This window comes from Jaculus jaculus, chromosome 4 (assembly GCF_020740685.1).
Source record: "Jaculus jaculus isolate mJacJac1 chromosome 4, mJacJac1.mat.Y.cur, whole genome shotgun sequence".
NCBI lineage: Eukaryota > Metazoa > Chordata > Mammalia > Rodentia > Dipodidae > Jaculus > Jaculus jaculus.
The window spans coordinates 9,049,421-9,076,242 of record NC_059105.1 but is presented as its reverse complement, the minus strand read 5'-3'; the positions used below and the strand labels follow the sequence as shown (position 1 = coordinate 9,076,242).

Below are 26,822 nucleotides of genomic sequence, written 5' to 3'. Positions count from 1 at the left end.
GAGGGTTAGAAGGCCATTAAAAAAAACAACAACAACAACAGAGGAATTCAACCCAACATCCAACCCCCAGTGACGCACTCCCCTTAGCTCAGATGGCCTTAGGCAATCCCGGCCGAAGAAGACTATTCTGAACAAGGACATGCACAGCTATGAGCTCCTTATCCACTGCACCTGGTCCAGCCTGTTTCTTAGAATCCTCATTATGAGTCTGAACCCCAGCCTGGCCCAGTGCTTCAGCCTTCACCCCGCAGGAAGGCCGCTGCTCCTCTCCATAAACAGTCTGTGCATAGAGATCGAGTCCGGTGCTCTCTTCCGCTTTTCTACACTTTCCTTACACAGGGAATGTGTGTGCTTATTTGGATCTTGATTCAAACAAACCAAAAAAATGCATATTTGCCATTATACAGGAATCAACAAAAAGAACACTGACTAAATTTCTACACATTTCTTTGAGTGTGACAACTGTAATTGTGTCACTGTCTTTCTATTTGCTTGTTTATAGGCCTAGGGTGGTCTGAAATTCAAGATTCTCTTGCCTCATCCTTCAGAGTACTGGGATTACAGGTTCAACACCATCCCTGACTAGCTATTTTATTAATAAGTAAACAGTATTTCCAAAATATCACCTTGGTACTTTGTTGCCATCAGATTTGCTCTTCTGGTAGAAATCACCCAACTAAGAGCAGCTTGTGGGAAAAGAGGCTTATATTGGCTTACAGGCTACTATGTTTAACCCTTGACACTCTAGTGCGCCCAAGAATCCATATATTAAGCAGAAATGCCTAATTTCTATGAGTTACATTGGAATTTACTTAATATTCTGATCTTAACAAAAGGTTATAAAAACAGAGGGTTATAAAAAATAACTGGGGGCTGGAGAGATGGCTTAGCAGTTAAGGTGCTTTCCCGCAAAGCCAGAAGACCCAGGTTTACGTCCCAAGAACCCACATAAAGCCAGATGCACACGGTGGTACATGCATCTGGAGTTCATTTGCATTGGCTAGAGGCCCTGGTGTGCCTATATTCTCATTCTCTCTCTCTCTCTCCATCTATCTATCTATCTATCTATCTATCTATCTATCTATCTATATCAAGTAAATAAAACTTATTTTAAAATAATATTAAAAATAATAATTAGGCTAGTTATTAAAAACTTAAATTCCAGACTAAAAATTTACTATTTAGCCTGGTCTAGTGGACCATGCTCTTATTAATCCTAGCACTTGGGAGGCAGAGATAGGAGGATTGCCACGACTTCAAGACCACCCTGAGACTATATAGTGAATTCCAAGTCAGCCTGGGCTAGAGTGAGACCCTACCTCAAAAACAAAATAAAACAAAAAAAAAATACTATTCAGAAATTGGAAGCAAAATCTACTATTCAAAAAGTTAAAAACAACTGAGTAAGAGTGTTTAGTAACATTTTACTTAATGTAAGTTACTAAAAACTTTGAGGGCTGGGGAGATGGCTCAGTGGTTAAAGGTACTTGCTTTGCAAGCTACTCCACCGAGGTTTGGATCCCCAGCACCCAGGCAATGCCAGAGGCAAAGTGGCATGTGCTGTAATCCCAGCACACATACAGCATGAGAGGAAGAGTCAGAATAGTGCAGCTGCTAGGCCAGCCAGTCTGGCCGCCCTGGTGGGAAAATAAGAGAGAACCTATTGTTAATAAGAAGGCGAGGTTTGAAGGTTTGGGGAGGGGAGGGCATCAAAGGGGTGGGAAACACTAATCTAGACCCAAACGGCAATGCATAAAATTCTCCTTCCTAAAAGGCAGACCAAATGGCTAAACCTTCACCAGGCCCTTACAGGAAACACCTAAAGCACAAGACACTGGAGAGGGTAGGATCAAGTCTAACCTAAATCTTCTACATCTTCTCTCCCTCCCTCTTTCCCCTCTCTCTCTCTTCTAACTCTTGTATATTAGTTATCTTTTTCCTCATTTTCTTAGTGGGCACTGACCTGTAACTCCCAGTACCAGCATGGGGCTATCATCCACAATGAGCTTTTGATCAGAGAAACCTACAAGGTTTCCTAAAAGAATGACAGATTTCTGTCAGAGTACTTGATGACCCACCAAAGATCAGTGGTAAGACCCTATTGCTGAAGACTCCATTTGCAGCTGACACGTAAAATGGAACGGCATGGCTGGAGGCCAGGAGAGAGTCAGTCCCCAGACAGTCAGCGTGTCTAGTGCCAGAAGGTGCTACATGGGCAACTGGGGGAAATGACCAATATCTGTCCAAGCAACTCATGGTCTAACCTAATTAGCAACAAATAACCTGTTGTGATGCCCACACAAGTGCAGTAGTGGCACACAGCCATGGGGGGAACCACCTGCTCTTGATTTGGCTAACTGATCCCCTCAGTGGTACAAGACCCATAGCTGGAGCTGGGAAACAAGTCAGAACCATATCCACTCTCCAATATCAAGCTACCATCAATCATGGGGTATAAGAGGGCCTACACCTATTAAGCTCTGTATTTAAAAAGTAAGCATTCTCTCATTTGTCCTGGTGCTAACTTACTCTCTGTTGGAGATTCTGCTTCTCTTTTTCAGATAGATGCAAGGAGAGAGCCACCCCATCATACCCCAAAAAGGCCCCAACTGAAACTAAGGAAAATTGATAAAACAAGCAAAGGTGGTGTTTTCCTGATGAACCAGATACCAGCACAAGGGGGAAGGAGACCAACACAGAGAAAAATCAACTCCTACCAAATCAGAGAGCCAGAGCCCCAGAGGCCCCCAACACCTCATCACTGAAGCAGACCAAAAATGAACCCAACATGGCTCAGGGAAATTTTGCGGAAGAGGGGGCGGAAAGAATGTCAGAGCCACATGTTGGGTCAGGATATGCAGAGACATTTATCGTACCAATAACTGTGCACTAACTCCACAATGCACGACCCATATACCTCACTCAACAAGGAGGGGCCAATGGGGAGGGGGTAGGTCACAGATGAGCCTAATATTGGTACCAAACTGCCTGTACTTGCGGAATAGAAAACTAATTTAAAAATTTTTTTTTAAAAAGTAAGGAGAGGACCAGCACCCCGAGGTTGTCTTCTGACCTCCACATGTATGTATTCATACACATGTACATAGACATGCAGACACACATACACATACTTTACAATGACATTAATAAACTAAGGACTAGCGCATCCAGATGAGATCATTTTATTGTTACACAGGCCAGTGCTTCCTGGAAGACAAGGGTCAAAGCTACTTCCTTCACTAAGCTAACGCAGAACAGCTGAGTATTTCCACTAATGTCTTGACAACTTTCCTCCTCCACACCTAACTTGTTTCTTTTCCTGCCATGACTCCCCATGCTCTCCTAACATCTGGACCTTTGACTTCCAAGGCCATGTTAACACAAAAAGAAAACTTTTAGTAAAATTACCATCTTAGGCGCATGTTCATTTCCAGTTCTGTTTCCAAATTGTTTTAAAACAATACTCTGGTGTTTCTCCCAAAAGGTGCTTGGAAAGGAAATGTGTCATTTCTTTCTGAGCCTACAGAAATGGTTGCCAAATCTCTCCACACTATTGTGGAGCCTCAGCCACCCATTTCCTCTGCACTTTTAGAAAGGGAAGCAGGGGCAGAGCTGCAACACCTTCTGTCTTGGCTAAGACCGTGATGTCAAAGACACACAAGACCGTGATGTTATGTCCACATACAACAGTGTCACACACGGGCAAGACAATGGTATTATACCTACAAAGATAACCGTGCGAGACAAAGACAACCGTGCGAGACACACGTTGGTGCGCGCCAAGACAGCCCCGCTTCACCTGTGTATGATTCAGAACTGTAGAGAATTCACACATTTTTTTCAGATAAGTAAAAGGTCAACATGGGCTCACATTACTTTATTTTAAATATTTCAGGCAAAAATGCATGCATAGTGTACTGTTATGCAAGAAGCATCCCAGGGACAGGTCAGCCAGTAATGAAGACCATTACCAGGGCTCAAATGTGTTGTCTGCATTCTAAGTTAGAACAAACTCTGATGAGAATCTGGGTTCACATAGTGAGAAACACTAGGTAAAAGATGGCCAGTAACACTGATGAACTCTGACTCAGGAATTCCAGGCTTGGCAACTGGCTCCGAAGAAAGTACTGGGGTTGGGGGGAACTTCCTACTTAGAAGCTAAATATGCACTAGTCAACGACTGAAAATTGGGAGAAAAGTTGAAACAATGAAATGAGCTAGTTAGTGACTGGAACTCAACAGGTTACATAGTTATTAAAAATAGCCATGAAGACGTAGAGACATGAGAAAATCCTTATGAAATGTTCACTTCCTTAAAACCAGAACTAAACTGTGTGACTATGCAGCATCTGCCCCACAGACAGCGTGGAGACCCACCAGGGTGAGGGGCGGGGACGCATGCGTGAAGCAAACTGACTTGGGCTCCTTGTGAGCAGCTGAAGGTGGAAAACCGCAGTGTCCTGCCTGGGCCTCCCCAGCAAGCCAACGATCACCAAGAGCCCAGACACTTAGGGACTAGTTTTGCTGGGATTCAAGTGAGGCTGTCTAAAATCTGAAATGTAAAAATGTTCTACTCCTCAAGAGCAGGTCTGTCAGCATCACCACCGAAAAGATGAGGCTGAGGGCAATTCAAGTCAAGGTCTAAGCTCCCTTGTGGCCACAGGCACCAGAATCAGAGGTGGCTTCAGGTACAGGAAGCTACTCTGTGTTTTACCAAGGCAGATTCTAGTCTAGAGGTCTCAGCTGTGTCTCACTGAGGGACTCCTGCTCTGTCAGGTGGGCTGGGCTTCAATATGAGCTTGCACCTGGGGCAGTCTTGGGAGTCAGAAGCTATCAGGGTACACTCCCTACTAATCTATGAGAGGGAAAAGGAGCTCTGGCCCTACAAGGAGACAGATCTACTCTGACCTCTGTCCACTGCAGACTGGAGACAGTGACTCACGGAGGGGCCGCAGTGATGGCGGGGACAGGTATGAGCAAAGAGGCCTCCGGGTTCTCACTCCCTCTTGCGGAAGCCTGCCACATCCTTGGAGCCACAGGGGCTAGGCTGAAAGGGGCAGCGCAGTGACATGGACAGGGACCCCCATTCCAGCTAGTCACTCTTGACAAGGCTTTAACTAGCTAACTCCCAAACCAGTGAGGGGCACAGTTGGTACAGCATGAACAAGCCTGGCAAAGACTTTCTAAATATAACCCCAATTGCTCAGGAAATAAAACCACAGATCAACTGCTGGGACCTCATGAAATTACAAAGCTTTTGTACAGCAAAGGACACTGAATAGAGCAAAGAGGCAACCTACAGAATGGGAGAAAATCTTTGCCAGCTATACATCTGATAGAGGATTAACATCTAGGATATACAAAGAACTTAAAAAGTAGCTGAGTGTGGTGGCACTCACCTTTAATCCCAGTACTTGGGAGGCAGAGGTAGGATTGCTGTGAGTTTGATGCCACCCTGAAACTACATAGTGAATTCCAGGTCAGCCTGAGCTCAAGTGAAACCCTACCTCAAAAAAATAAAATAAATAAATAAATAATTAGAAATCAAACAACCCACCTGAAAAATGGGCTATGGAACCAAATAGAGAGTTCTCAAAAGAAGAAATACACATGGCATATAAACATCTAAAAAAATGTTCTACATCCCAAGTCATCAAGGATATGTAAATTAAAACTATGTTGAGATTCTATATCACTCCTGTCAGAATGGCTATCATCAGGAAAACAAATGACCATAACTGCTGATGAGGACACGGAAAAAGAGGAAGCCTTCTACACTGCTGGTGGGAACGCAGTCTAGTCCAGCCATTGTGGAAATCAGTGTGGAGGTTCCTAAAACAGCTGAAAATACATTTACTATATGACCCACCTATACCACTCCTAGGCATATATCCTAAGGACCTGACTCACTACCTTAGAGATACTTGCTCAACCATGTTTATGGCCACTCTATCCACAATAGCTAGGAAATGGAATCAGCCTAGGCGTCCCTCAACTGATGAGTAGATAATGAAGATGCGGTACATTTACATATTGGAGTTCTACTCAGCGGTAAAGAAAAATGAAATTATGAAAAAAACATGAAATTATGAAATTTGCAGGAAAATGGATGGATGAGATCTGGAAAGGATTATACTAAGCGAGGTAACCCAGGCCCAGGCAGCCAAACTTCACATGTTCTCTCTCACATGTGGATCTTATTAGCTACACATGATTGGACTTCTATGTGAGTAGGAATAAAACTCAGTAGCAGAGGCAAGTAAGCTAGAATGGAGATATAAAAGGACTAGAAAGGGAGAGAGGGGGTACTTAATAGGATGGTATTGTATATATGTAAGTAGAACAGACTAATGGGGGTGAAAATGCCTGAGTAAGGTCAGGGAAAGAGACTGAGTAAAAGAAAGGTGGAGGGAGGGCTAGTCAAAATCTAGGAGGATATATATAAGTCATATGGAACCCTACTTTTTTGGACAGTGGAACACCCAGAGGCCATAGATTGTTACCAGAAAATTTTCAGTGCCAGGGATGGGATACCTTGCAGTGAGCTACTGGCTACAGAGGACACTGATGCCCCCAAAACATTACAGGCCACTGCGGAGGCTCTTGGTTTCCCACAAGGAATAGATGTAACACCCTATTGCTGAAGACTCCAAATACTTGGGCTGCAAGGTCACTGAGAAATCCTGCTGGAGCTGAACTGAAAACCTCCTTCATGTAGACCAGCTGACACAAAGCTGGAAAAAGCTACGCTGCATGCAGTTCCATAGGAGAAAGAGAAATCATGAGTGGAGATACTCAACAGTGAACACTACAAGCCTTCACTTTGGCCAGCCAGGACAAATGAGCCAACGGGTGCAATAGTGGCATGTCTGTTATGGGGAAACCAACTGCTCTCTAATTGGCCTGGAGGCCCACTCCATGGAGGGGGGATACATCCTTTATACTGAAAACCTACAACAGGAGTAGTCATGAACCCTAGGGGTGTAATACCTGCTGGTGCTGGTCTACTATGCTCACCAAGCTGCTCAGGAAGCACTTCTCTTAATGTTCATACCCATATATTAATGCTATTCTCACTTTTAGCAGAGAACCTTCTCTTTTCAGATGGCAGTGACCTTGGGATGAATCCAAAACAATAGTAACTCGCATCTGGTGTATGCAGAAGGAAGATCAGAAGGCTGAGGTTGACAGACAGGGAGGGTGGACTGGAGTGCCGGGTGGGGCCTGGAGGTGGCTCTAAAAGGCTTGGGCATCAGAAGGAAGTGGGGGTGGAGGGGCGGGGGAGATGGCTAGTGACAGCACATGAGCCAAGGCATCAAGGAGGGAGAGGTACCAGATGTCAAGGGCGGAGAATATACTGGTTTTACTGGATCCAAGAGAACCACTGAGAAGTAAGAAACACAGACATGAGGTTGGATAGAGAGTAGTTACAAGGTCCCCGAGGTCTTCTTACAGACATATGAACTATGGGGTTAATGAAAGGTCCCAAGCAAGGAAAGGACATCATAAGGCCATGGTGACGGTTGACGAGTTTGGCAGGACAGATTCAAGCAGGGCACACTTGGACTCGGCAAGAAGCATAGAGGCTGCTGTAGTGATCAACGTTTAAGAGGATGTTTAAGATTAATGAGTTCAAACCTGAAGGTAAATAAAGGCAAATGCAGCAGCTGGAGACCGCTGTCGCTAGGAAAGCCTACCCACAGGGCTGGCTGGTGTCTCAGACCTTCAATCCCCAGGGGCTTCTCACTATTCCCTAACTCAAGAGTGGCTCACTGTGCTTCACATTTTTTGTTTTGTTTTGTGTGTGTGTGTGTGTGTGTGTTTTGTTTGTTTGTTTTGTTTTGTTTTTGGAGGTAGCGTCTTACTCTAGGATAGGCTGACCTACAGAATTCACTATGGAGTCTCAGGGTGGCCTCGAACTCATGGCAATCCTCCTACCTCTGCCTCCTGAGTGCTGGGATTAAAGGCATGGTTTTTCTTCAAGAGCTTTAGAATTTTGGTACATGCTAGGGAACGGATGAGTGCAGAGCTAGCCTGTAGTAAGAAAGTTGGAGACTGGGTCTCATGAACACCCTTGATGAACACTATTTCTCACATCCTGTCCTAAGACAATGCTGAAAGAATTCTGCACATCTTGTGTGACCCACAGGGAAGGACTCTTAGAAGCTTGTGCCTGGTTTCTTCCTGTCTTCACCCCATTTACTGATGTATGCTGTGTCCCAGAACTGTATCAGTGCTGAGGGTATGAAGTGATGCTGTGAGCCCTACTTAGGGAACCAATGAACCTGGTCTTGGGGTTCCCTGACATAGCAGGGAAAAGATTTGTAAGGGAAGTTAATATGACTGACATGACTTGTAAGTGACAAAATAAGGAGATTAAAGAAGACGTGACTCCAAGTCAGATATAAAAATTGACATTTGTGACTCCGAAAGTGGCATTGCCTGATGTAGGCGGGGCATGTTTTCTTCTATTCACACGGAGAAAGAGTAAGCAGAACCATCGTTAGCTTTGGATGGCGTTAATTAAATGGAACATAAGGGGAATGAAGCAAGAAGCGCAAGCCCACGTACAGCCCCGCTCTGTGAGCTTCTCCTGCGTCATCCTCAGGACCCACGTAAGCCAGATGCACAAGGGGCGCACGCATCAGGATTTCGTTCGCAGTGGCTGGAGGCCCTGGTGCCTATTCTCTACCACTCCCCCACTCTCTCTGTCTCTTTCCCTCTCTCTCAAATAAATTAAAGAAAAATCAAGTTGTTGGGCTGGAGAGATGGTTTGGGGTTAAAAGTGCTCACTTGCAAAGCTTAATGACCCGGGTTTGATTTCCTAGTACTTACATAAAGCCAGATACACAAAGTGGCACATGTATCTGGAGTTCCTTTGCAGTAGCTAGCAGACCTGGTGGGCCTATTCTCATTCTCTCTCTCTCATAAACAAATATTTTTTTAAAAAAGAAAACTATTAGGACTGTTCCACACAAACAATTAGTAAATGTACAAATTCTCCTATAAGCCATCTTAAAATAAAACAAATACATGAACATATCTGGTATAATTTTTTTTAGTGCTACAAAAACATTTGTCGCTAGGTAGGGTGATATATGCCTTTAATCCCCGCACTTGGGAGGCAGAGGAAGGAAGATTGCTGTGAGTTCAAGGCCAGCCTACAATGAGTTCCAGGTCAGTCTGGGCTAGGATGAGGCCTTTCTTTGAACAACCGCCCCACTCCTACAGAAAAAAAAAAAAAAAAAAGTTGTGGTTTGTGATAATGATTTCTTACTAATCTATGTGCAACACCATAAAGCACCTGACAGTAGAGTTTGACTGAAAGCCAAACAAAACTGAGCTTTGCACAGAACCTGCCCCTGGAGCAGAGCGGACACAGGGCTGTCTCCAAGCCTTCCAGCGTAAAGACAGCAGGTCCACAGCCGTAGCTTGGTTGCTGGGCGCCACCAGCTTTCTACCTGTGTAAAGTCCTAGCTGCCTGTCTAGGGTCTGTGCGGCCCCAGCGCAGTCCACAGCAGCAGTGGGCCTGGGGAGCCAGGTCCTGCTGTTTCCGCGTCGTAGCTCTGCTCTGAAAGCCATCTCCTGCTGTCTCCCCGCCAGAAAGCCCCGAGTTCTAATTCTTCAGCGCACTGCTCAAGCTTGCTGGGAGGGGACCGTGTTCAATTTCTGAATAGGGAGACAGTAGGCCTCTACCGACTCGGGCATTTATCACTTATCATTCTTAGACTTCCCTCAAATTCCAAAGCTCAAAATCTTAACCACCACGCTGGGTGTGGTGGCCGAAGCAGGAGGATCACTGTGAGTTCAAGGCCACCCTGAGACTACAGAGTGAATTCCAGGTCAGCCTGAACTAGAGTGAGACCCTACCTCCAAAGATTAAAAAAAAATTAAAAAAGAAAAACTTAACTACCATGTTCAGGTAATTTAAAGTTAAAACCACTAATTCAGTTTTAGCAGAAGAATGAAGTTTAAATAAAAGGACTTAAAGTACTTTTTACTCAACAAAACAGAAATGAATTAGTACGCGCAGTATGTCATTCTGATAACTGTTCATGATATATTGGCTCATGAAAGTTTCCAAGTGGGCCACTAAGCTTACTGCCCCAGCCTCTGTTTATCTGTCCAGGCCTGATGGAATTAAGCCTTGATATTCCACAATGGCTTACACTCAGCTCTGTCATCCGGAGTCAGGTTTTACTGGGGGAAAGGTAGGTCATGCCTTGAAGACTAGCTGGGTCCCCAGCTGACAATGCTAATGTACAAGCTTTGCAAAGGTGAGGATGGGGCGGGGAAGAGGGCGTGGAGGATGTGGCTAGGAGGGAACATCAGGCCCTGGAGGCCAGCCGCCTTCCCTGCCTTGACACTGACTCATGGCCCATCCAGGGATAGCAGAGCCATGCGACACAACTCTGAACCATGAGTCCAAATAACTTTTCCTCCTCCTAACTTGCTTATCTTAAGTATTCTGTCACAGTGACAGAAATGACTTCTTAAGAGATGGTTATATCTAAATGATTCTGGGGAAAAACATCTCAGAAGCAGGAAGAAAAAGGAGTGTGAAAGGCACTCTCCCCCACTGACTCCAAGCAACACATGATGCTTTCCTGTACAACAGTAGTTCTCCAAGTGTGGTCATTGATCCATGGCATCTGCTCAAACACCTCTGGGAACGTGACAGGTTTGTCAACTGTCAGGCCACATCCAATTTTCCCTGGCAGACACTTCAGGGACAAGGCCCATTAATTCCTCCTTCAATGAGGCCTCTGTGTGATTCTGACCCAAATTCAACATTGAGAACCATAAATCAAGAAAGAGCAGAAAAACCACAGACCTTAAACCGAGACCATGGTTTCCCAATCTCAGTCCTGCAGTGGCTGGGGCAAGGAGGCTACTCTGTTGACCTTGGATGTAGAGCAGTGCACCTGACGTCTCACACCCACAGGATCTCACCCTACTCAAGACAAGTCAACATGACTCCAGATCTTTCCAAATGCACTCTGGGGCCTCAATCTCCACTGGAGAGCCACTGGCATAGATTTTGGAAAAGTGGGCATGAACTTCAGGAAGACCCTTGTATCTTTAGCTTTTCCCCTCAGTGTGTCCTAGTTCTCACTGCTTATAATGTTTACATGATAATCACCTTCTGCTGGATCTGCCTATGAATGTGAAAGGTTACTCTTCTAAACTGGGTGTGGAAGCACATGCCGATAATCCCAACTCTCGGGAAACTGAGGCAGAATGACTGAGTTCCAGGCCAGACTGGGCTTTAACGAGACCTTGTCTCAGAAAGAAAAAATGTTTAAGTTACTTCCTAAGCTTTAAAACATAATTTGTACTAAGAAGGTGGCTTAGCAGTTATGGCACTCACCTGCGAAGGCTACGGACCCAGGTTCGATTCCCCAGAACCCACCATGTAAGCAGATACACACATGGCACATGAGTCTGGAGTTTGTTTGCAGTGGTCCTAGCATGCCCATTCTCTCTCTAATGAGTTAATAAATTTTTTAAAGGTGAAAGCTTTTTTTTTTTTTTTAACCCTGAGAACTAACAGAAAGAATGCTACAGTTACAGTTGCTTTGTACAACCAAAAGCAGCTGATGGGAGAAAAGGGTTTATTTTGGCGTAGAGTCCAGGGGAAGCTCCAGGACGACAGGCGAAAGCATGGCACCAGCAACGGATGGACATCACCTCTTCCACAGCAGGCAGAAAACAGCAAGACTGAGCTGAGCTCTGGTAAGGGGGAGCTGGTTGTAATACCCCAAACCACTCCCAACACCACACCTCCTTCCAGCAAGGCTGGCCCCTCCTGCCAAACTGCCACCAGCTAGCGGCCAAGCAGCGCGACACATAGTATACGGGAGGGACATCTGATCCAAACCACCATAAAGAATCACTGAACCAAGGCAAAAAGATATATAATCTTAGCACTTTTGAAGGCATGTGTGTATTCAGGGTACACACGGGTAGGTGTGAGTGTTTGCATGTGTGTGGACACATGTTCAGGTGCACATGTGGTGAGAAGGCAAGAGGTTGAAACGTGTGGTCTTTTCACTCATGCTCCACCTTATTTGCTGACCCAGGGTCCTTTGAGAGTTCACAAGTTCAGCTAGACTACCAGGCCAGAAGACCCCAGGGACTCTCTTGCTTCTGCCTCCCCATTCCTAGGATTACAGGCACTTTCCCACACACCTGGCTTTTTCAGAGGTGCTGAGGATCCAAATACAGGTCTTAACGTCTGCATGGCCAGTACTTTACCCACTGAGTCCTCTCCACAGCCCAGAATCCCAGAATTTCATACTTCCTGCTAGAGTCATCAGTCACCGACTTCTACAGCTGGGACACAGAACCTAAAAATGTTAGAAAACACTGGGTGCATGGCCCAAAGAACTTGGGCCTCAAGAGTCAGACCTCAACGCAAATCTTGGTCCTACCTTGTAAGAGCTACGTGAGCGAGACGATTACTTCAGTGTACTCTGGGCCTCAGCCTTCTCACTAGTCAAACGGCCATCAGTATATGATGCAGTTACCTATGTCCCACAATACTCACAGCGAGACCTGGCACAGTGCTCTTTCTGCAATAAAGCAGGAATCCTTACCTTGCACAGGATAAACATTACAGTCTCATCTGTTCAGGTCAAGTTTTAACAACCAAATAAGTTTTCAGTCCAACTGCCACACATTCATGTGCAGGTACCTGCAGCTTTCTTACAGACAGGTACGAGCCCTGGTTGCAGGAGCACACAGACGACCCAATTCGTACTGGACGACCTTCCCAAGGGTCAGCAACTGGTTTCTGTAACCAAATCCTAGTCCTGTCATCTGCCCGCCTTGAACTCTTTGGTGGTGGTTCTCTGCCTGCACAACAGAGTCCAATTCCCAAGACAGCCACGCAAAGAAGGACTCTTTGAAAGCTGGACACTGGCTTTCTAGCTCCCAGTCATTTCCTGTTGTGGTTTCCCACACATCTACTCTGGTCACCTCAAAACAGCTCTGGCTCTTAACCCCTTAAAATTCTTTCCTGTTAGCTAGTGTGCTGGTGCACGCCTTTAATCCCAGAACTCAGGAAGCTGAGGTAGGAGGATCACCATGAGTTCAAGGCCAGCCTGGGACTACAAAGTTAGGCTGGACTAGACTGAAACTCTGCCTTGAAAAAAAAAAAAAAAAAAAAATATATATATATATATATATATATATATATATATATATATATATATATATATAATTTAAAAATTAAACAAAATCCTTTCTGTCTTCTCCCTGTGCCTGGAATGAGGACATGCCTCTTCCCTTCCTTCTAGAAATCAGTCCTAGGATGAAGACCAGCTCTGAGGACCTCTTCTGGATATGGTCCTTGAATCTGGCTCTAGAAACTTCTTTTCCTGTGTTATTTTTCTGAGTACAACAGCCCACGTCCTCAATAGACTACTTTTCCCTTGGAAAGAACAATTACTTTCTTAGCTGTCTTTCTGCTACAGATCTAACAGGGACCCAGTACTTGGTAAGTGACGGGCAATTTCTTGGATGAAGAAGGCAGGCCCATATTCTACACACACACACACACACACACACACACACACACACACACGAGCTTCCTTGGGTCAAAGACCATAAACATCACTGAATCGGAAGTTACATGGGAGCTGGGAAGATGGCTCAGTGGGAAAGAGCCCTTGCCATACAAGCATGAGGACCTGAGTTTGATCCTCACAACACATGGAGAAGCCAGGCATGGCCACACATGCCTTAACCCCCAGTGCTGAGTCAGGGCAGAGACGGGAGAAATGCAGGGGCTCTCTCAGTCAGTCTGACCAAGAAAAAACAAAGCTAGCACCTCCAAGTTCAGCGAGAGACTATTTCTCCAGAAAACGAAGCAGAAGAGGGACAGAGGAGGACACCCACTGTTTTATTCTGGCCTCTGCATGTGTGTTCACAGGGAGTGTGCATAAATCAAATCATACGAGGGCAGGTACTCTGAATTTTGATCCCTCTTGAATGCCCAGGACCTTGCTCTTGCGTTCAATAAACATGGAGCTCTTAGTGCATGAAGGACCCAACGGATGAATGAAGCGGTATGACACATGTTTATGACAACTTGGGAAAGAAAAAAAAAACTACGACCAACTAAACTCAGAGCCAGGTATTTTCATTAAATCTCATGAAATGTGGCACCTGCTACAAAAAGGCTGTCCTACCTCCAAGGAAGTTCCATGGGCCACACACACAAATTATAAACCTGAATACCGACCTTAGGTGGTCCAGTCATCGGCTGGAGCCCCACAGGATAGAGACGCCCCAGTGAGAAACAAGAGCTGCTCCACGACTCCCCATAACCCCTGAGTCCCAGAGCAGCTGAGGAATCACTCTTCAGAACCCTCTCATCAGCACTGCACATGCCCAGTAACCTCAGATAGTCGGCAATTTACCCAACAAGCATGAGTCATGAATAAAATATTTTACTGAACAAAGCCAGCTAACTTTTATAGTGTTGTCTTCATCTGCTTCTATCGCGCAGGCACCATTTCCCACCCTTGCATTTTGTTTTGCACCCCCAGCCTCCCCCCAGTCGCCTGCACTACACTCTTCCCCCTCCCTTTCAGTTTTGCACACCCCTGTCCAGATCCTTCCAGTCACTGCCCACCTTGCTTGAAGTCAGTAACCTGTAAAACGTAAGGAAAATAAGCTTACTGCCTGATTAAAACATAAAAATAAAGACCTAAGCTCCCTCAAAAGTAAAATACAAAGTCCAGTAGGAGCTGGGGACACTCAGGACAGGTCCTCAGGGTCATTTACTTCTACGGGTAGAATGACAAAAGGTTGGTCTCGTAGCAGAACCCTCCCTCCTTCGGCAGGCCTTCCCAGTTGGTGCCTATCACCACTTAAGACCACTGGTGCCAAGGGAACAGTTTTCTTCACATTCCCAACAGAAAGCCACTCAAGTTCTGAAGATCCAGCAGGGTTTTAAACTTGCTAAACTATGAAAGCAGCATTGCTCCATCATCGTACACTGTCCCGAAGCTCAGTGTGCAGGTGTGGGGGGGGGGCTGGGTTACATTAGGATACACTTCCCAGAGGTATCTCTGTGACTCAAAGAAATGAGTTACACCTCCAAGGCCTCAGTTTTCTCTCTGGTAAATGGAGCAAATGAGTGCTTCCCAAAGTGTGGAAGCATCCAACACAAGATGCCTCAGCCCAAGAAGACGTGTAAGAACACATCGTTTATTCTTTATGGTAAACTTATCATGCTGGTTTAGATACACACAAAAATTCCTTCAGAACTAAACGCATCTGATCTTTTTTAAAAAATTATTCCCTTTTATTAAACAAGTTGAAAACTATTTGGCAATTAAAAGTCTAAGTGCTGTGGCTGTAGCAATTAAGGCGTTTGCCTGCGAAACCAAAGGACCCAGGTTCAATTCCCCAGGACCCACATAAGCCAGATGCACAAGGGGCACATGCGTCTGGAGTTCGTTTGCCGTTCCTAGAGGGCCTGATGTGCCCATTCTCTCTCTGTTGGTCCCTCTTCTCTTTCTCTGCTTGCAAATAGGTAAAATTAAAAGACCAGGTGCTTCTAGCAGCTGTGGGTGAAAATAACTGATCCTGAGGCCTTGGCGAGGTGTAAACCCCAGAACCAACTAGAAGCTAGAGGTGGACTTCCTTGGCAGGGAAGAAACACCGGGCACCAGAACCTGCCTGGGTAACCAGCGTCCAGTCCTGGGACTTGGAATTGACCCTGGAAAGTGAATAAATAAATAAATAAATAAATAGGCGAGGGGGGGGGCGGAAATAAATGACTGCAGCAGAAGGGTGAAAAGTGGTTCTTGGCTGGTGGATGAGAGGGTCTCAGAGGGATGCAGACCCGAGCGGGAAGGGCTAGAGGAGGTGGAGGGTCCCAGCCAGGATACTTGCTAGTGGACACTAGGTCCTTGGGGCTTAAGGGGCGCTGTGGGCGGGTGGGGGTCCGGGCCGGAGGGGCGCTGTGGGCGGGCGGGGGTCCGGGCCCGAGGGGCGCTGTGGGCGGGTGGGGGTCCGGGCCCGAGGGGCGCTGTGGGCGGGTCGGGGTCCGGGCCCGAGGGGCGTTGTGGGCGGGCGGGGGTCCGGGCCCGAGGGGCGCTGTGGGCGGGTCGGGGTCCGGGCCCGAGGGGCGCTGTGGGCGGGTCGGGGTCCGGGCCCGAGGGGCGCTGTGGGCGGGTCGGGGTCCGGGCCCGAGGGGCCCTATGGGTCGGGGTCCCGGGCTACAGGTTTGCGTTGCAGGTCCCAGGGCCAAAGAAGCGCGCGAAGGGGAGGAGGACCGAGGCTGCAGAGGTCCGGGGACCCGCGGGCAGGCCGGCCGCGGGGAGGGAGGCCGGGCTCGGAGCCCACCGTCCCTTCGCCCCGAGGCCGCGCGCTCCTCGTCGCGCCCCGGCGGCCCTACCTGTCCTCGCTGGCGGTGATCACGCCGTCCTCCTTGGGGATCAGCAGCGCGCTCGTGACGGCGTCCTGGTGGCCCTCGATCTTGCTCAGCAGCACCGGGCGGCTGCTCTGCGGCCTGGAGTGGATCTCCGCCGCCATGTTCGCGCCGCCGCCTCCCCCGCGCCGGCCCATCAGCTGACGGGCGGCGGGCGGCGGGCGGCGGGCGGGGACGCGCCGGTTGTCCGGGGCGACCAGACCGCGTGTGCGCCGCGCCGCCGTAAGCCTGCGAATACCGCCGCACACGACCGTACTGTCTAGGAACGTCGCTCAGTTAAAAAGTTCTTGGACCCGGAGCCTGGCGTGGTGGCGCACGCCTTTAATCCCAGCACTCGGGAGGCAGAGCCAGGAGGATCGCCGTGAGGGCGAGGCTACTCTGAGACTCCAGAGTGAATTCCAGGTCAGCCTGGGCTAGAGTGAGACCCTACCTCGAAGCAAAAAAAAAAAAAAAGAAAAGTAGTCTCTTTGGGCTGGAGAGATGGCTTAGTGGTTAAGGCACTTTCATGTGAAGCCTAAAGACCCAGGTTCAATTCCCCTGTATCCACATAACCCAGATGCACAAGGTGAAGTATGCGTCTGGAGTTCATTTGCAGTGGCTGGAGGCTCTGGTGAGCCCATTCTCTATCTGCTTCTCTCTCTCCCTCCCCCTCTCTCTGTCAAATAAATAAATAAAATGTATATTTTTTAAAGTTCTGGGACTTGAACAGGACTTCTGAGGGCATGGGCAGAGAAGTGAGGAATGTGATGGAGGTTTAAAAGTAAAGCCATTCACCTGGAAATGGATTGAGAAGTTGGGGAGGAGTAGGAACCCCTCAAATAATATTACAGTGCATCCATTCTAAGAAGCCCTTGTCTGATTAAAAACACATTCCAATTACAGAAATAGTAATAGGTGAAAAAATACAGGATATCTGAGAATCTTTCAGCTGTAGTGATGACATTGAGTAAGTGGTGAGCGTGTAGCAGGGACAACCCGATTCTTTGATAGAGCACCTCCGTACCTACAGCTTTCGAAGATGGAGAGGTGGTACCCTTGCATTCTCAAAACCGAACCTCAGAAAGTTCACTCGTTTGCTAAATGCTGCACAGCTGTGTGAACGAGCAGTGTGGCCCTTAACCTCTGGGAGCAGAGCTGGTAGCATCAGCCGCACTCAGAGCCCTTCCCGTGGAGCAGAAACATCACAGGAGGCCATTCTGCAAGTGGGTCTAAACAGCCAACATATGAATGTTGCAGACTATAATGAAAATCATCCTCCTGTCCTGATAAACGTGAGTAATTCCTATTCACTTACCAGGTCAGGTTTTCCTCTCTCTAATTTGCTCCATCTAGATAAGATTTCTTAAAATAGCCAATCTCTTATTTATCCACTTCCATACAAACCCCCCTCCAGAAGGAAGCCCTCCTTCCTAAATCCCTCCCCAAATCACCTCACACAAACTCTGACCTTTCTGAAGACTTCCTTGTCCTCAGATGCGCATGGTTACCCATGACTCACCTACTGCCAACAGGTAACCAGCCTCATTGTTCAGCTGCAGGTGTGTTCCTGATGGGCTCTGGCTGGAGGACATGACCCAGGAGATGAATAACCCCAGACAGAGCCCCTCACCCCACACCATTAGGTAGTTCCAACACCTGAGTAGAATCTCACTGTACTGGCCTTGAAATGCAACTAGTCCAAACTATGATGCGGCTTAAGTACAAAATACGTACTGGATCTTAAAGAATCAATGTAAACCAAAACAGATGCAAGATGTTTTATTAATATTTTTATACTGGGGCTGAAGAAAGGGTTCAGCAGGTAAGAACGCTTCCCATATAAGGAGCATGAGGGCCTGGGGGAGCCTGAGACTGCCTGAGTTTGATCCCCCAGCACCCACATAAGTAGTTGAGCATGGCCACACATGTCTGTAGTCCTCTGGAGAGCAGAGACTGGAGAATCCTGTGAGCTTGTGAAAACAGCAACCTCCAGAATTGAATCAGTGAAAAATTCATTGCAAGGAAACATGGATGGCTGATGGAGTAGGAACATCCAGTGTTCCCCTCTGGCCTCCTCATGCATATGTATGGGCCACAAGCATCTGCACACGCACCATATATCACAGCACACATACTACACAATGCCAAAAAAAAAAATGGTTAGTAACTTGCCTATAATGCACAGCCTCTGGGTGGAAGGGGCACAGGTCTGATCCCTCCTGATCTGCTTCCCAAAGCCAGCCATTTATAACACTCTGCTCCCTCCATATCTTGTGAACTTCAGTTCCTTTGCTAATGTAATAAGTATGTTTTAAAATAATAATTTTATATTAATTACATGTTGAAATGTTACTCTGTATACGTTGAATTAGACAGTATTAAAAGTAATAATGGGCTCAGGAGATGGTTCGGTGGCTAAAGGCACTTGCTTGCAAAGCCTGACAGCCCAGGTTAAATTCCTCAGTCCTCGCTTCAAGCCAATGCACAAAATATTACACGGAGCTGGAGTTTGTTTGTAGTGACATGAGGCCCTGTAATATCCATATTTTTTCTCTTTTTCTAGTAAGTATACAAATAGCATGACCTGCTTTTTGCTTTTTTGATGTGACAAATAACTTCAAACTACAGATACAGTTTGCAAGGAACTTCTGTTGTGCAGTGTTACACTAATCCTTATGATGAAGTTAGTAACAAACATTCATAATTCATTCATGTACTCAACACACACATTGCGCACCCACCTGGCACCATATATCAATTGGATTATTGAGGCATGGTTCTCACAAGGCTTGTACAATATAATGACTATACAGGTCAACAAATTGTTGAGCCAACCAGGAGCTATTCTAAATGCAGCAGTTGCCCAAAGAGACAAAACTCTCCCTCTAATATTAGAACTTACACTCTGGGTGTAGGACATGGCTCAGTAATTGTGGTGGTTATACTATATTCAGTGTTAACTTGACTGGATTTAGAATCAAGTAGGGGACAAACCTCTAGGTATGTCTGTGAGGATGTTACCTAGAAGCTGAACTGAGAAGAAAAGAATCACCCTGGATGTGGGCAGCACCATCTCATGGTCTTCATTCCTGCACTAAAGAAAATGGGTAAAACAGGTGGGCCAGCAACACTTTTCTCTCTCTGCTTCCTGACTGTGGACACAAGGTGACCAGCTGCCTCTTACTCTTGCTGCTGTGCACTCTAGAATCTTGAGCCCAAACAACCTGCTCCTTAAGTTACTTTTGGTCAGATACTTTGTCACAGCACCAAGAAAGGTAACTAAAACAGTAGTAGAGAGCTTGTCCTGCTTTGTGCAAGAACCTGGGTTCCATCCACCCAACCATGAAAAAGAAAAGGCTTGAAAGAAAAGAAAAGGGAAAAGTAACCAGATAGTAAGTAAATAGCTAAATCACAAAGTAGATTAGAAGATGACAAGGGTAATGGAGAGACTACATCAGAAGATGCCAAGTATAGCTGGAAGTGGTGGCACACGCCTTTAATCCCAGCACTCAGGAGGTCAAAGTGGGAGGATTGTTGAGAGTTTGAGGCCAACTTGAGACTACAGAGTGAATTCCAGGTTAGTCTGGGCTACAGTGAGACCCTACCTCGAAAAACTTTTTATTTAAAAAAAAAAAGAAGATGCTAAGTGTAATGGAGAGAGTAAAGTAGTGAAGGGTAGTAGCTGCCATTTCAAACAGAATGGTGAATATAGAGATAACTCCATAGAAGGACAGTCCGCAGTCTCTAGCCTTCAGCTGCCTCCGGATCCACCACAGCTGTTGGAGACACCATAGCTAGTCTTGTTCCTCACAGGACAGCCTGCATTTACTACTGAGCAAGTTAGGAACGCACATTCCAGGCCATCAGACATTGCGGGGCAATTCTTGTCCACTGCACCATCCTAGGCTGGGTGACACTTGGTGAGGTTGTATTACCCCTGACCTCCCTTGCCTAATTCTGTGACTACCTCATCCTTTTGTAGGTGTTATATCCTAATAATACCCTGCGTGCCAACCTCTAGCTCAGTTTCTGCTTACAAAGAACACAACCTGAGACACTGAAGGTTCCCGGCTGAAAGGTGACATTTGAGCTAGTGAGAAAGAAGGGAGTCAGCCCTGTGGAATGTGGGGAAAATGGTATCCTGGACAAGAAAATGACAGCTGCTCTGAGGTGAACATGTTTGAGCAAGATGGAGAGTGGGGAGTGAGGATGAAGGAAGGAGACCATGCCTTGCCCAGAGGCTTGGTAAAGGTTTTGTTTTCCCTTACACGTGATAGGAGATGTGAGAAGTCCACCAGCTACAAAGTCTTTCAAAACCTAGGCTGGGAATGTGGCTCAGTTAGGAGAGTGCTTGCCTTGCATACACAAACCCTGGGCTCGTCCCCAGATCCATGTAAAACGTGCATGGTAATGTGCACCTGTCATCCTAGGAGGTGGAGGCAGGAGAGTCAGAAATTGAAAGTCATCCTCAACAACATAGTAAGCCAGAGACTAGCTGGGGCCAATAAGACCTTGTTTCCAAAGAACTATACTCAGGTCCCTGGCCTGGTAGATTAGATTACAGTGGGGACCAGGCCTGAGTAGCGCCTGAGTAGACAACAGCAGTTGAGGCCAACTTAAGGCCTTAGCCTTTCTTGATTTGTAAACACAAGTGAAACTTAACTTTAACAATTTCTTGTAAATGCCTGAAGTAAAGGAAACAAAACTTAAGCTTAGCCAATCAGAAACAGCAAACAAAACCCTAAGTGTATAACAAGAAACTTTCCAATGGGATACATCAAACAAGACCACTTTGTAACTGTAAAACTGCAATTAAATATATATTTTTTGTAATCCTTGGATGTTCACCCTATAAAAAAACCTGCTGCTTACACTTAATTCAGAGCCCCCACATCACTTGGGATTTGGAGCTACTCATGAATTGTTACTTGTTCACATACTCTTTTCTTTTTACTTTTGTGTGTGTGTGTGTGTGTGTGTGTGTGTGTGTGTGTGTGTGTGCGAGAGAGAGAGAGAGAGAGAGAGAGAGCAAGAGAGAGGGAGGAAGAGAGAGAAAATATGAATTAATGCACCAGGGCCTTTTGCCACTGCAAATGAACTCCAGGTGCATGTGCCACGTTGTCCATCCGGCTTTCTGATTACTAGGGAATTGAATCTGAGTCGGCAGGTGTTACAAGCACATGCTTTTAACCACTGAGCCATCTCCCCAGCCCAACTCTTTATAATTGTACTGCTCCTCAGTTTGTCCTTTTACCAGGTTTTTCCAAGTTTTTCCCCAAGCACAGAACATGAATCATCACCAAGAATGCCTCACTGTCTACAGGGTGCAAGGATCTCTCGCCTCACACGCTTGCAGAGTGCTGACCTGAAAGACTCAAAGCTCTTCCAGTGTCTTGTAAGGGCAGGTGCTTCCAGAAGAATTCTTCTGAAATGTACTTGAAACAGTTATATTTTGAAGGCAATTTCATGTGAACAAATTAAGTTTTATATTTAACTCATCTTGATACCATATTTTGTTAGAGTCAGTGTTTAAATCCAAAATGTTTGTGTGTTTTGCATGCACCTCTGTATGTGGATGTGATGACCATAGGTGCTCTCCTCTATTTCTCTTTCACTTGAATTCCTTGAGATGGAGTCTCATCGTTGCACTTGGAGCTACCATCCTTCAGTTAGATCGGGGAGCCCCAGTGATCCTTCTGTCTCTGGCCCTCTTAGCACCTGGGGCAAGCACGGCCGCACCCAGTTTCTTTTGTGGTTGCTGGGAATTGAACTTAGATCCTCATGCTTGCAGTGCTCTTATGTGCTGAGCCATCTCCCTAGTCCTCTGAATGACCTTCAATAATATATGTCCTTCTTACAGACCTAAAGCAGACTAGGTCCAGGAGGGAGGGTGTGTGCAAACAACGAAGAGCACATCAACAGTGAAGAGAGAGAAACACGGAAAAGCAAGTGAGGAGGCAGCCCTGGGAAACAGAACGCTGGAGGGACTGGGTGCTGTTCTAGAGCCCAGGAAGACAGTATGCCAGGGAGGGAGGAGCCATCAGCTGTGGCAAATGAAACGGATTAGTCCAGTCAGCTGCCCCAAAGTCTCCGTGGGATGGTAGGGGTGAAACGTGGTGGGAATGGGTTCCAGCCATGACAGAAGAACCCTGACACAGTCTCTTCCAACTGATGGACTGTAGATACTCAAGAACTGATGTGGGCTGGCCTGCTGAGTGGCGAGCAGCCTCTTCACAAGGTCCTCCTCCTGACTGCCAGCTCTGCGAGCGTCACTCTGTGCCGGCACTGATCACGTTTAGCATCACGTCTGCTGCCAACCAGCAGAGAAACCTTTCGTGAGCTAGTCAGTGATTATCAATGTTGCATCTCTAAAGTGGAGATAGTATTATTATTTTTTTCAAGGTATGCTCTCACTCTAGCCCATGCTAACCTGTGTAGTGTCTGGGTGGCCTCAAATTCATGGCAATCCTCCTACCTCTACCTCCCGAGTGCTGGGATTAAAGACATGTGCCACCACTCCTGGCTAGAAGTAATATTACCTTTTAATAGTGATACAGGATCAGAGATTACATATAGTAACTATGATGGCTAACCCAGCTTCTTACCTTGGACCTGATCTTTGTTTTTTAAATGAATAAAGTTTATTTCAAAGTAAGAGGAAAAGAAAACAGAGAGAACAGACACCTCAATGAGGAGGGGATTCCAGAGTTGGAAAATCCGCAGTCCCTGTGGGAACTAGACTTACATTGAATGGGAGAAGCCCGCCTGTCCAGAGCCCATGATTGGTCAGCTTAAGGGAAGGTGGAGGCGCTGGCTGGTCCGTGATGTTCCCAGTCCTGCACGGGTCCTAGGAAGCCGCCATGCCAGCCCAGGCCAGGAAGAAGGAGAAGGGGTTGTCACCCCTCTTCACCATCTTGTGTTAGAATACAGCCACCTGTCAAGGGCTCTTCTTCCTATCTATCCGCCTTGCCAAGAAAACTGCCTGTTTTCTACAGTATTTCAATCCCCCCCTAGAAGCCACCCTAACTGCAGTTGGGGAAATGGGGTGATGACCTCTTGGCTGCTTCATGCTGATAAGGGGCAATGTTAGGTCACAGCCATCAGGGCTTCTCTGGAGGGAAGGCTATCTCAGAGCCCATGGTAGAACATTCTGGCCTGATGGTCAGCTCCTGGGCATTGGAGTTTTTGTATTTCTGGCATTTGGAACTGTACCTGAAACGTATAAAGAAGTAGTAGCACTTCCTAGTAAAAGATCTAGGTTCATCCTGAGGTATGGGATGTTCAATATCGTAGGGAAGGATGTCCTGTAACCAACCCTATTGGAAGTGGCACGTGATCAGCTTCTTTTTAGTTTCCAATCTTGAAAATTTTAGCCTGTAGCAGATGGTAGAGGGGACCCAGGTAGATGGAGTTTGATTTTTGTAGGTGAAGGGTTAATAGCTTTCCCTGAAAACTGAAGAGTTAATAGCTATCCCTGAAGCTTGCGGGCAATAAAGAAGTTTGGCACCCTTCCCTTACTGATGGACTCCCCTTAGCCTAGATGGCTTGAAGGACCAAAGACCATCTGAGTCTCCTCCCTGGACATTCTGGCTGAAGAAGCCTATTTTGAACAAGGAAACAAACAGCTACAATTTTCTTATCAACTGCACCTGGTCCAGTTTGGTTTTCTTAGGATTCTCCTTATAAACTTACACCCTTTCCTGGCTCAGTGCTTCAGCCTTCATCCCACAGGAAAGTGGAGGCGCCTCGCTGTGTTCTCTAATAATAAACAGTCTGTCTGTAGAGATCAAGACCGGTGCTCTCTTTTGCTTTTCTCTTACACTTTCCTTACGGTAGGGCAATCTGAGTGTGGGCTGACTGTAAATGAGGAGAGAGAAAGTTAAAACAGAAGTTGAGTATACAAGGTTGGATCTGATCTTTAATCTGGTCTGTCATTATTTTTCCTGACTCTAGGTCCCTGTGTCTTATACCAGATTTCTTGAGAGACTACTTTTTATAACTTTATTATAATAATGAGAATGATAATTACAAATATCACCATAACTAATTGTGAGCTTTTAAAAGTACCTAACTTTTGGAGGAATTATGGTATGTTAACTTGATGGATCAGTATTCTAATTTAGGATTCTCTTCTCCTCCTTCACATCTGCTATTTCAATACAGTTATCCTGCCAGGCATCTGTTTATTTGCTATCAGCTGTTCTCCTTCCTGCTCAGTCCACAGTCTGCAGATGCCTGGAATCTGCAAACTACAATACCCAGACTACCTTGCTATTTTGTTTCTGAGTAACTTTGTGAGGCAGTGATGGGAGACTGGAGGAAAGGAGAAACCAGGATAGTCTCCTACATAGTCTCTCAGTAGCTTCATCTCTTTTTTTTTTTCCTCAATTTTTATTAACATTTTCCATGATTATAAAAAATATCCCATGGTAACATCCCGCTTCCCCCCCCCCCCCACTTTCCCCTTTGAAATTCCGTTCTCCATCATATCCCCTCCCCACTAATCTCTTACTGGTTATAATGTTCCTCTGTTGTATCAGCTGGTGGGGGCAATGCCTGCTAGGCTCCCAGGCCCCTTGCCTATGCTATTACAGCCTCTTTGCCCATCCTGCTACTGTGGAGCTATAGTTACCCCATGGTCTCTAGGCCTTTCAGCTCTCCAAAACCCTTGTAACCAGTCCTGGTACTAACTCTGTACGGGAAACCAACTTATATGGATTTAATTGTATTATTTATCCCTAAGCCTCACCAATGCAGTACACTGGCTGAGTATAGTGGTTCACACCTGTTGCAGTCCGGTTCCCATTGCTGGTAGAAATCACCCAGCCAAGAGCAGCTTCTGGGAAAAAGATTTAGTTTGGCTTACAGGCTTGAGGGGAAGCTCCACAATGGCAGGGGAAAATGATGACATGAGTAGAGGGTGGACATCACCCCCTGGTCCACATAAGGTGGACAACAGGAGCAGGAGAGTGTGCCCAACACTGGCAAGGGGAAATTGGCTATAATACTCATAAGCCCGCCCCCAACAACACACTGCCTCCAGGAGGCGTTAATTCCCAAATCTCCATCAGTTGGTTTGATTCCGGTGTCCCCCATAAACTTAGGTGTTCTGAATGCTAAGTTCCCAGCTGATGGAGATTTGGGAATTAACGCCTCCTGGAGGCAGTGTGTTGTTGGGGGTGGGCTCTGACCCACTGGAAACCAGAAAGCTGTTGACACTTGGGAAGCTTTGGATAATTGTGGCTAACAGTAAAGTCTTTTTCCTCCCTCCTGTCAAGTGCTATTTTTTGGACCTAGGCTGGAGCCAAGAGATATTACTAATGTTGAGTGTTCATTGAAAAAAACTGTTAAAACATGTTTACAATATTGGGATCTGGAATGTACTCCAAAGGACCATGTGTGATTTGCTCCTCAGCCCATAACACTGCTGGGAGATGGTAGAAAAAGAGAAGTCCAGTGGGAACTCTTTGGCCCTTGGTGATTATGGGCCCTAACCCATTCTTCCCCAGTCATTTTCATGTCCTGGCCCTAATGTTAATGGGCTTTTCTCCACCACACTCTAACTGCCATGATGTGCCGCTTTACCATTGGCTTGGGACCTTCAAAACTGTGAGCCCAAATATACCTTTCTTCTGTTTAACGTGATTGTTTAATTTGTTATGACAACAGAAGGCAGGCAGAACAACACGACAATTTCTAAGTTCCATGTAGTGCATTTGGAGAAACTGAGACTCTGTTTTTATAAATCTGCAAAGGATACTGTAACAGACAGCTTCAGGTTTGCTGAGATAAACTTCCAGACCAGGCACAGTTATGGAAGAAGGGATTTATTGAAGCTTACAGAGCTAGGGAAAGTTCCATAATGGCAGAAGAAGCTGGTGTGCTTTCACAGGACCAAGCAGAGAGAGAGAGAAGCACAAGCCTTAAAGCCAAAAGCCGCACAGCACACTTGAGGAACTCCAGCTAGACACACTTTGCATATCTTTAGATTGAAATCTGAAACCCACCACCACACCTTAAGATCCACCCACTGACACTGCCTCCAGCCAGGCGGCTACAGATGCAAACTACAAACAAATAAAAAACTGCTTATTTTGGGGGCCATCTATTCAAACCACCACAGGTACTCTCATTATTATATCGTTGAGGGCCTCTCGATACAGAGACACCTACGGCTCCTTTGTACAGAATTCATTAGCTCAGATGCTGATAGGTATTGAACTCCTTTGTTTTTCTCCCTATCCATGAAAAACGTTTTATAAGCCAAGAAGAGCCATTCAAATACTCTATCTTGAAGAGTAGAGAATAGCAACTCAAATTGGGCACCATACTCCTAGCACTCAAGGATATTGACATTGCATTACATTTGCAAGAAAACAGTATAATGACATTTGTA

General features: G+C 46.2%; 1 protein-coding gene across 1 annotated transcript in view; it reads right to left on the bottom strand.

Moving 5' to 3' along the window:
• Positions 1-16,564, bottom strand: part of Wdfy1 (WD repeat and FYVE domain containing 1) — a 60,667-nt gene extending 44,103 nt beyond the window's left edge. Inside the window, exon 1 of the mRNA XM_045148091.1 lies at positions 16,415-16,564. Within this exon, the coding sequence (XP_045004026.1) occupies positions 16,415-16,551 (137 nt within the window). The 5' untranslated portion in view covers positions 16,552-16,564. The remainder of the gene's footprint in view (positions 1-16,414) is intronic.
• Positions 16,565-26,822: the final 10,258 nt, after the last annotated feature.